Genomic DNA, 12,159 nt, shown 5'->3' on the forward strand with positions numbered 1-12,159 from the left:
TCAACACCAGCAGGACTTCTGTGAGTCCACACCACTATCGCATGCACCCTCCTCCTCCTCTAGTACGGCAAGACTGAGCTCATCGTTGATGGAGTTTCGAAGCACATCCAGGTCTTTCTTATTGGCCTGCAGGACCAGCTCAGCCAATCGAGTGAATGACTGAAAAGATATCATAAGAACAGGATTCATCTCTGCTCCCAGAACACTTTGCAAGATCTGGCCCTGAACTTGCAAAATGGACAATATTTTTAGGCAAAACACTTATAGAGAAAATATAGCAGTTGGTCCTCTCCCTTATCCTTGTTAAATTGCATTAAAAAATAAATGCCCAACGGGACACCCATGGCAATGTTGTGTAATTGTCTTCTTCTGAGTTCACAAAAAGCCTAGAAATTTAAATCTTCTGGCACAGATGTTGACCATGCAAATGTTGATGAAAGAACCTAACATTTAAATTACTGTACCTCTTTAATGTTGTGGTTGGTGAAGGCACTTGTCTCAAAAAAGTCCATTCCATAAGCCTTGGCTAACTGCGGTTGATAGTGAGGATTAGAATGACACACAGGCCAAGGAGAGTCATTCAGCACCACTGGATATTCACTGAGAATGAGTGTGAATGAGAGTGATGAGAGTGAATAGGCTGCTCACCTTGTTGCCCTGCTCTGTCGCCACCTGTCTTTTGTGTTCCTCATCTGACTTGTTTCCCACAAGAATCTTCTGAACCTTATCAGGAGCATACTGCACGGACACGTACAAGTCACGCATCGTTAGATATAATGAAATGAGAGAAAAACACAAAGACACGCACATGTGGTAAGAGAAATATGAATGTGTTAAGTGAGAATTTCTGAAATGATGTCAGTTTTAGAGACGTAGCTCTCTCAGGAACATCATACAATGAGCTTACAGCACCAGAAAAAAACTGAGAGAGCGAAAGGAAAGGGGGTAGTGGTGGGGATGGGAGTGCTGGTAAGACCAAAGTGGTGAAATACAGGCTTTGGTTATATGCAGAGAAATATATGAATAAGTGTTGAATGAATCTATGCGCTGTCGTAAATGCAGTGTGTTTGAGAGAGAGTTCATTTGTTCTAGCAGGTTCACCTCGTCCACATCGCTGGCCCACTTCATAATGTGCTGAAAGGAGCGCTCGCTTGTGATGTCATACACCAAGAAGATCCCCTGATAAGACCATAACATTATCACCATGTTAGAACACATGAGGAGATCAGTACAGATGGAAGTCTTATCACAAAAAAGGAGTAGTGATACATTCTATGACATATATTGTCAAACAGATACCCTGAGTAAATTGTTGCCTTTGTATATTCTCATATATTCAACATCGTTCATCATGAGCCATTGAGTAAAGTCTCCATCCCCGGCTAACCGGCCTGATTTAACAATACAGAAGAGCAAATGAACAAAAGCATTGGGTTTGTTCCATTACGACAGGAATAAAAAGACTGGGGCGCTACATTCCAGTAGAAATACTGTTATAAAAATACAGTCTGCAGTGCTTGTCAAACCGCAGGAGAGACTTACCTGTGCTCGTCTGTAGTACTGCTTTGTGATGGTCTGGTATCTCTCCTGACCAGCTGTGTCCCTGTTCAACAGCCAACATGCAATCAAATAAACCGGGCCTGATAACACACAGCTGCAGTGCTACTGTATTAAGAATATTCTGTGCACTCAACTCACCATATCTGTATTCGTACTTTGATGCCATCTATTTCCAGTGTCTTCATTTTGAAATCCACACCTAGCAAAAAAGACCAAAAAAAAAAGGGAAAGAAAAAAGAAAAACAGTCCGACATTCGGAACTATAGAAAAATTGTTGCAGTATTCTTTACGCTTTAAAAACATGGGCTCATATGCTACATCCCACCAGTAAAAATTTGAGTTTAATTGTAATGACATACTCAAATGAGGGTCTCAGTTTAAGGGTTTTTGAGCACGCTCTGTTCAATCTGACTTAACCTGAAGACAATTTTAGTTTTTATGCTCCATTAAAACCTGTCCTAAACGTTAACCTAAAACAACAACAAAAATGATGCAGATAAACCACTCATCTCAACTCCCATCAACAAAACCATAAATGCTGACCCCAGGCCATGCTTTGTGATGAATCGATCTTTGTTTCAAGAGTTTAGCACATTCCACGCATTGGCCTTTTCATCAAAAGCACCATTAGGCTTTTAAAAAACCAGCTAATGGTGCAAACCCACTGAGGCAGATCTTAATCTGGCACTGAAGCGTAGCTTTATCGATCACCAGAAGGTTGGTGTAAGAACAGAGACAGCTAAGGAGACGGCGAATAAGTCTCCTTCATTAACCCCCCACCGAGAGATAACGAATAACACGCTGGTCTGATGACTTATGAATAAACTGTGAAGGTTTGGAACGAAGCAACACATTATCCTGTGTCACTCAGTCTGTCCTGTGTCAATCAATAATCCCATAAATTAAGTCAAAATAACAAACAGTATGTAACACACACAATATGTGTATAAACAGTATGTGCATAGTGGCACACTATTGTCATTTTGAGACAAGTAGAATTCTCTCATTTACAATTTACAATTTAGCATTTAGCTGACACTTTTAGCCAAAGTGACTTACAATCAGTGCATCAGTCGGATTCCTAATACCTCATAAGCAGACATCGCTAAAAAGACCGAGCGTCAACTTACCCCTCCGTATTGCGCCCCTGGAACTCTTAGACAAACATAGATACAAGACAAGGTTTTTTTGTTTTGTTTTGTTTTGTTTTGGGGTTTTTTTAGCTGCTCTTGTGTTTGTGTCATTTAAGCATCAAGAGTAACTTAATGTCTTGAATGAATAACAGCGGTAAATGTGACAAACATAACAATGTTTTTGCCTTGTTTGCTTTAGTTCTAGCTCTAAAGTATCTATCATTTCTTTAACTTGACTGACAGTTGAGTTTTAATCTTTGGTTACTTGAGTTGTATCCAGATAGTGACAAAGGGAAAGGTAATTTCCACAGTTAGTAGATCTGCATGCCTCAGGATAAGAAATAAGACAAGAGAAGACTCATTTCTCTCAGAGGTCACTCATGGGAAGGCTGCAGTTTCAGTTCTCTGCACTAATGCTACAGTCCCATTCTACCGTCAGTCTATAGTCTCAATCATGTATGACTCACTGACGTAGTCAAATGCTTCCCAGTCACACTGCTATAGTGTTACATGTTGCCTTGAGATACTCATTTCCAGTGGGTTAGAAGTCCACAGACACCAATGACCAACAATCTCTTTCTAAATATCTTGGGAAAGTCAAAAAAGGAAATGTTAAGGAATTTGAGAACATGGACAGATTGAGTTTACATGAGCAACATGCTAACCTGGGTCTGGAATTCTGAAGGCCCTACACATTCGTGCAAAAATCAGCAAAGCACATGTCTGCCTGCCTGACAAAGACTTACGAGGACAGGTTTCTCCACAAGAAAGGAAAAGCAGGGTTGAGTTTGTGTTTATTTTGTTCTAAAATCAATATCAGTGGTCCTGAACATCACCATAACATAATGGTTACAACCACAACAGTTAATGGCTAATTCAAATTTCACCTGTTCACACTGAAAACAAGGACAGCGGTAAGATGATTAGCAGGTACAAGTTCTTCATTCTGTTCATGCATTTACACAGAGCACAGTTTATAGAAAATTTAGGCCAGAGTTTATTAGAAACTGAAAAATTTTAATGTGGACTCTTATGGATGACTATAGGCTGTGAGAAAAAGAGTGAACACCAAAGAGAAGAGGACTCATCGGAGACTGTTTGTTCTGTTAGCGTCCTATTCAATGGGTCTTTTCTGCCCCAAGGGAAAAGATAGTAGGAGTCTTCACAATAAACCATCCATTAAGCAGGCCAGCAGCCCTGGGAACATGGAAAATTCACACAAAGCCCACCCTTTAGCTTCAGGCATTGTACTCTTAAATAAAGCCCTTCCTGGGAGGGGGAGCCATCCTGTTGTGCTGAATATTTGCTTTTGCTAAATTTCAACACCTTCAAAGAATCATGTTGACAATCTGACAAATGAATAATTCGGAGGAAACAGTCAAAAGCCTCGTGTTAAGGCTGAGCCTGTGTCACTCGCAAGGCTGGCTGGCCAAGCATTGAGCATTTCATAACTGCACTAGGTCACTTGTCAGCCACATAATATAGCTACATAATACATGTGGGTCATACTCCCTCAGACTGCAGCCTCCTGAACTGTGATGTATAGGGCATGTCTATGGCAATCTTTCTCTGAGTTAACTGGACAGACAAATGCTCGAACCCTTTCAGGTAAAGACCAGCCATACAGCAATAAGCATTAACACATAGCCTGCACACAGACTGCTGTGTGACCAAAACGCTATCTTGTGTTTTAGGCAACTGTCATAAAGTGGATTCTGCCACTTCACACTAAACATGAGCGAGCATGCCTTGAAGATCTATGGAGATGATGTGCAGTATAGTGGGGGGATGTTACAGGGACTGTGCTCCCTCGTTTTTATAATTACTGTGGGCCTTCATATTTGAGGGCCAGATCAATATTGCTAGTCAGGATTGTGCTTGAGTTGGTGAGGAGAACCAAGCCCACTGGTCTGACAATAGACTCTTTTAGACCATTCACATACTTAGTTTTTCTATTTGTCTACAAGAGTGTCAAAGGGAATTTGGTAGCAATTGTGAATGTGCTTCCAGTACATCAAAAGACCTTCTCCTGTAAATACAGTGGTGTATTTTCAAGGACATTTTTCTCAGACTCAGCTTGAAGAGAGCAGGCGTTTAGCCCAATGGAGAATGTGAAAACACACTCAGCAGTTACGAGAGAATACAATATATATTTACTGTCAAGTTATGCTTTTACTCTCAACAGACAAATGTCCACATTCATGTTTCAGTAACTATGCTAGCTGGTCTGACATCTATATTTGTGACAACCTGTTGTTACTGTAACAGCACAGACACTGAAGAAACTGGCCTAAAATTTACTGCTAGGTATAATCTTTTCAGCAAATTTCAATGAACTATTGAGAGTTGTGAAACAAAATAACCTTCCTGTTGGCCTCACACAATTAAAGCCCCAACAATAAATGATATGTGAACTTGTGTATAAACACTGCAACCAGGAATATGGTATAAATCATGTGTAAAAGTTCTGGTTAAGTTCACATGAAATTAAATTAACTTATATGAAATTTAAATTTCGCAAAATTAATTGTAAACAACAATTAATAAGCACTGGCTACATGATAGAGTGAGGTAAAAACAGTAATATCCCTTCATGGGTCAGATATTCAGCCTAAATCCAGTCCAAAAGTAGAAGTATATTTGGAGAACTCCTGTTTTTGAAAATAAATTACTGTTAATATCCTATATCATATGACATAGACGGTTCTCATACAACTCCTTGCTCGTACAGCTGAGATACTATGCGGAAATGATATGAGATGAACTGTGAGAAGCTATTGTCCTTAATTCCTTATCTTTGTGCAGGGTTGCTTCGCAGAGCTTAGATCTGTATACTACAAATAGGCCTGTCCTTACGGCAGTCCACAAGAGCAGCATTAAAACAGACTGAAGGAAACATATCAGTCAGTATTTATTGTTTTCTTCCATGGGGTTACATTCATGTGATGAATATAAAGATAAATTGAAATCATTTTAAATTAAATTACATGTAGCTTAGATTTGAACAATGTAGAAAAAGGAGCTAAACAAAACGGTTTAACCGCTAAATGTTAACATTCAATGATAAATGTTAATTTGCTCAGTGGTGCATTACTGCTTGACCACAGATGAACATCATTTAAAAATTGAAACTGAAGTTTCATCAAAAATCTCTTTAATTGTCTTTATAGACTCTCAGGGCCCAGGTCTCAATCTTGGATGCTGTCGTCAGAGCCTGCAGGCATCACTTTAAAACGTCTCCCTTCTAAAAACGTAACCCAGGCGCCCTGGCGTTTGCGGTTGCTATGTTTCTTCTCCTGCCATAGCGCTAATCCATGTGTCACAATGAAAGTCAGCCAGAGGGGGTCGAACAGGATCTTGCCTATCACGCAAAACCAAGTAGTCAGGTTCTGCTCCAATCCCGCTGTAAACATCTCAACGTGGAGCAAGTAGGTGATTATCAGCGAGATCACGTCGTACAGGGGTAACCACACGGTAAATCCCAGAATGCCGAGGGAATGCTGAACCCAAACGGCGACTAGTAGACATAAACACAGTAGGGTAGTGACACTGTCCAATACAATCAGACAAACGTGGTATGTAAAGCAGAGATTATCTGTAGTATTGGTGCTGCCAATAGTAATTTGCAGGGACTCCACTTCGAAGACCATTTGAATGACGATGATCATCATGATGGTGAGGCCGCCCAAAATGGAACCCTCTCGTGGTGTCACTCCACATATACCTTTAGAAAAGAAAAGCTTCATAGCTTTCTTCTGTCTTCAAAGCCGAAGTGGCTTGAAAGCTGAAAAAACAAACTCTAGAATTTCTAGTCTCTGAATGTAATTAAAGTGACGCCGCGCGTACTAATTTCATTCTCTATGACGTTATTGTTGTATGAGTAACGGTGGCAAAACATACGAAAGTAGGCAAATTATGACTTGCTTTTTTCCAGTTATTTGCTTTACATGGACCTTTGATCACACGTTTGTGGTTGGGTGTGTCAAAAGGTTGAATATCGTATTCTGATTTGAAGTGTAGCCTTCTTAAGTCTACTCGCTGTGTGAAATTATTCAAAATGGGGGGGGGGGGGGGGGGGGCAACGCAGAATAATTCGATATTATTTGAATGAGCTACAAATGTAAGGAACCAAGCTGCTAAATTCTTGCATGTCACTTAATCACAATTTTACATCTAAAATGCAAAGCTCTTAGTCAGCTGTTTTGCTCTTTTGAATACAACCATCTCATATCGTGAAAGCTAAACTCAAATTATTATTAGCAGAAATGTAGATATTAGTGCAACATGCATACGTTTTGTAAATTAAGCAATATCTCCACCAATTACCTTTCACTGGTGAGAAAGTAAATACGGATAACTGTTAATCATTTCACTACCACTACATAAAGGCATACAGGTAAGATTCAGAATGATCAGCAATATGTTTATTTACAATACTTTCATTATTGAACTGAGCTAGCTACCAAAGTTACATTTTTAAAATTACGGTATTGTAAAAAGTATTGTAACAGCTCTCCCTATTCTTGGGGTTTTTACCTCCGTTTTGGAGCCATGATTGGGTTTATATCACGATTTGGCCTGAAAGAATATTGAACCAACTAAGAACTGAAGTTCTTCTTCTCTGTAGTTAAACATATACAAATTTAGTGCTAAAAGTACAAAATTAATACAAACAACAAAGCTTTCTAAAATAAATAAATAAGAAAGTAAACTAATCTTCGGTTGGCTAAAAAAAATCTTAAGGTTCCTCTCTTGGAAAGGAGTGTAAGAAAACTAAACTTGAGCAACAGTTATTTTAAGGCTCTTCTCCATGACAATGAGGGGAACAAATTTGAACATCAGTATCTTTTAAAGTTCATCAGCAAGATGAGAGCTAGATTCCCGCAGTATAGCTCCTCATTTCTGCGATTTGAAATGAGGGTCGGACCTTAATTTCGTGGTTGTCGCTCAAGCATCATTTCAACAGAAAACAGAAGCACATGACGACTGCAAAATGATAACAGCCTGCTCTGATGTTTTTCCGATCAATGCGCGGCTACTCGATGGAAGAAAAACTAAACTCGCATTTCAAATTGCCAAGAGATTAGATCTACTGTATTCATCTATGTGAATTAATATTTCACAATATAACTTAAATTATTTATGGTCTGAATAATGACACCATGTGTTTTGTTGTTATTTAAAATGGTTAGCTGGTCGACATAGCATTGATGATATCTCCATTAAAACAATATCTAATGGTCTGTCGCAGTAATGATCCTTTTCATGACGTATCAATATTGTTTGACAAAGGTGTGTTTATAGGTTGCATGAAGTATGGATTATTTGATCTCAAAATAAACAGTTAAGCAGTTTATATTGACATTTCCTTTCACCATATGTAATGCATTGTATGGAAAGTTACTGAACTTGCTGTAACTCGTAAGGCACTGATGAACTGTCGACTATCTTGTATCTTCTGGTCGTATCAGTTGTTGATACTTATAGGTAATGCTCAAAATAAAGGAAACACAAACATGAAGTGTTTTCCATTAAACAAAGTAATCCAGCAAAAGACTTTTAATGCACCTTGTCATAGATACTGTAGTCTCTGACTACTGGAGGGGTGCAACACCAGTATCCCTCAGCAATTCCTTCATCGGATGTTCTGTTGATGGTGTTACAAAATGCTGCCTTAGATGGTACTCTTTATAAGTGTCCAATTTGGCTGACATCTGGTGGATGAGATGAGACGATTGTGACCTATGATTTATTTAGCTCTCATGTTCAGCACACTATTCAATAGACACACTTTGTTGTAGAATGGGCAATTGTAATCCTGGAAAGGACCACACCAATAAGGATGGAAACACATTACCACAGGACAAAGGTGATAACTCAGAATAGCCTTGTAATTATTGCTGTTTACTTTGCTCTCTAAGGGATTGAAAGGACTTAAATCATGCCAGGAAAATGCAATCCTCACCATTAGAGAGCTGCCAGAACCTTTCAATGCAGGGGGAAAAAGAGGCACCAGGGCTATAGATTTCTTTAGGTTGTGCCTCATGTTCTTTCATTTGCTTGTTGAAAACAGGGTGAAGGATGACTCATCTGACCATATGACTTTTTTCTATGGCTCAGTAAACAGATACATGAGTTCTCTGCACTGCTTTACTGTTGTTTTCTCTAGTGTAATAGCTCTTTATATGCTCCTTCTGAAACATCTTGCTCACACCCTACACTGATACTTGCAGCCAGCAGATTCAGAGTTGCTAGTCTATTTTACCTTGCATCTTGAAGCAAAGACGGATGTAACAGTGGAGTATAATGGACCCTTTTTGCCGGCACAGTGGACCTTAGTCTGTGATGTGTGGCCCTCAGACTTTCATGCCAAGATCAGCTTAGCCAAAGTTTCTCATGAAATATTAGCAAGTTGGGAAGTCTCCATCACTGAAGTTATGGCCAAATGTGCCCTGACAATTGCACCACAGTCAAGGGTCTATAAAAGTAGACAACACCATGCTATGTCAGTCCTATAGGCAGACTGCATCAGCACAACCATGTCACCAGAATTAAAACTACTAAGGTAAACCAAATAAGTATTTCTGTAAATGCCAAAAGTTAGTTGGAAGTAAAGCTACAAAAAAGTCCAGGCACTGTGAATGCAGTATAGTAAAATACCTAGTAACGTTTTTTTTATATACCTCACCATGTTAAAGCCCAGAGTTTTAAAGAGCTTCACAGTATTACACAGTTATTAAGATTTTTGATTACACACAGTTTGTCATGGTTGTTTCCATATAGTTTATATTCTCAATATGAAATGTGAGTAAACACAGCCAAACAGTCATCAAGAAAACATATCTGGGTACAAGGAGTGACAGATACCCTCAAAGGATTATGCTAGGTAAGACAGGCCTATCTAAATTGTTCAAGTTACATTGAGATATTTTGTATGCATGCACTAGCAGATGATTCTGAACTGAAGTGAGGTGAACCAAACAGTCCTCCAAACTCCTCAGCCAGTTTGGTGTCCAAATTAGATTTCTGTTTAGTCAGTCGTGAAATAAATGAAGTGAAAGTCTGAAACTTTTTTTTTTTTTCTCAATATCTGACTGGTTTAGTCAGACTGAAGCTAGGGTGAACTGACCCTCTCTAACCCTGACGCTCCTCCTGACAGTGTGTAAGGATTATTGTAGGCTCTTGGGATATACTGTAGAAACAGAAATATGCAATATATTTTCACAAAACAATGATACCAGAATCAGGATGTGAATCAAACCTGAAAACCTCGACACTAATTTGAAATAAAAATCAACCCTGAATCTGTCCACTGCCTTGTAGATCATTACCTCAGGAACAATTACAAGAAATAGCACAAACTTGAACTGAAAAATTGCACCTCAGTCTTGCATTTCAAAGCAAAGGATCATTCCCCCCTTTGGGAAAAGGCATGAAGACATTTCAAGGGTCTTGAATATCCCCATGAGCTAAGTCAAGACAATTATGAGGTGATGCAAGGTGTATGACACCATCAAGCACAGGCTGGGAACAGGCTGTCCTAACAAAAATGATGAAGCAGAGAGGTTACTGGGAGGCAAATGTCAGCTTTGAAAGGGTTTTTATGGCCAAACCTGGTCAAAGTATTCATTTGACAACAATGTCACAACAAAATGCCCCTTAAAATTTCTTTACAGAAGAAAGACTTAAGGAAAGAAAGTCCACCTTTAGTCAAATTAAAACATATTAAAAACAGTTATAATTTTTGCTATGTAATGTACAAACCTTCAAAACTTATTTCAATCTCAGCATGCCAGTTGCTCAAACTGAACAACCCAAGATAGATTTGCTAGATTGGCTAAGAAGCAAAGTAAATGATCTTCTGTGGTCCATCTGAAGACTCCAGTTAAATTAAAACAAAAACTAAGGTGATCAATTTTGAAGTTTGTTGTTTATCATTACTCTTAAAAGAACATGATAAAACTTGACTGGTTTTGTGAATATACACGTACAATGCTTATTGAGACCTATTCTAACAGACTCATTTAATGCAAGATGGCTTCCACCAAGTCATACGATTTTATACTTTCACAATAAAAACCTTAAGATATGCCATATGATGAACACTGGTAAAGAAGCCTAACTGCTGTGATGGACAGAAATTGGAGGACTGGGCATAAACACAGAATGTAGATTTAATATGGCATTTGTTTTTCTTGTTTTGTTATACATACAGAAGAAGAAGCAGTATTGATACTTTCTACTGGTGTTTAAAGTGTTTTAACAGGTGTTAAATGTCCTTCTTCCTGGAGTTTGTATGTAAATTTGACAGGTGATGCAGCATAGCAGAAAGCATTGTCTGTGGACGCTGTATATTTTAATCAATGAAATACACCTGCCAATGTAAGATGAAGAATACATCAGAGCATCTGCGGGTCCTTTCTTTTGCAGTCATCATGTTACAAGTGACATAATAATGAAGTATGGTTACAAAATAATAATAACATCAAAAGATTTACTGTATTGTTGCAATATTATGTATAAACTTTCTTGACATCTTTATTTAGACATGCCAGTGTAGAGTATATTTTATTGGGTAAGATAAGACTTATCAATATAGTAAAAACTATTGGGTAAAATCATACCCTTTTAACTAGCAGAATCTATGATCATTTTGAAAAAATCTGCAGTGGGCCACACATATAAATATTTATTACATCCTGTATTATATAAAATAAAATATCTGTCCCACCAGAACTTTATGATTTATAAGAAAAACAGGTACGCTGTCTTCCAAGACTTGTAAAACGGACCTCCCTGCGTATGAAACGTGAAAATAGTCCTACTGAGCCACACTATTTATAAGTTTCTACTTGCCTCGATTTAAGGCTTCTGTGCTGAAAAATAATAAGATATTCTGTTGTTTCATTAAACAAAAACAAATAGGCCATAGCACATGAAACACGTTCCCGAGATTCATGAGTCAGTGGCTGTGTTGCAGTGCTACTGAGTAAATAAACTACACCTTGCGTGGATAGATGTGTGGGTTTTTTTTTTTCAATGTAATATTAAGCATAAGAATTCTGAGCGCCGGAAGAGTAAACGATGCACAGCGTAAAGAGGCGTTCTTACCGATTGTGGAAATGTGCGATGGGTGAAATTCATTGTCCGTAAATCTGCATAATAAGCAGGTTTTTCCGACCCCAGAGTCTCCAAGAAGCAAGAGTCTAAACAGTACATCATACTGTTTAGCCATAGCGCCGTGTAAGAATTAACTAACTCAGCGATGAATTTCTCTCAAGCCATTCGCATCCCATGTCTCCCTAATGCGAGGTATTACCTTCTCGCTCTTTCCATGAAATTGACACTCTTTCTTGGCGTACAAACCGTGAGAGATGCGTGGTTTTGGTGATGAAACTATCAAAAATGGACTGGTCTTTCAAGCTCCCCTTGAGCCCAGCTCGATGGGTGCGGTGAGCGTAGATGC

The 12,159-nt window shown here is 38.7% G+C and overlaps 1 protein-coding gene across 1 annotated transcript; it reads right to left on the minus strand.

The window, feature by feature from the left end:
* On the minus strand, positions 1–11,928 carry rab15 (RAB15, member RAS oncogene family). The gene is made up of 7 exons (XM_030772769.1): positions 11,805–11,928; positions 1,699–1,759; positions 1,543–1,603; positions 1,102–1,179; positions 649–738; positions 465–530; positions 1–159 (listed from the first exon to the last, which is right to left on the minus strand). Exons 1-7 carry the CDS (start codon positions 11,926–11,928, stop codon positions 1–3), a joined length of 639 nt encoding a protein of 212 aa, XP_030628629.1.
* Positions 11,929–12,159: the final 231 nt, after the last annotated feature.

Source organism: Chanos chanos, chromosome 4 (assembly GCF_902362185.1).
Source record: "Chanos chanos chromosome 4, fChaCha1.1, whole genome shotgun sequence".
NCBI lineage: Eukaryota > Metazoa > Chordata > Actinopteri > Gonorynchiformes > Chanidae > Chanos > Chanos chanos.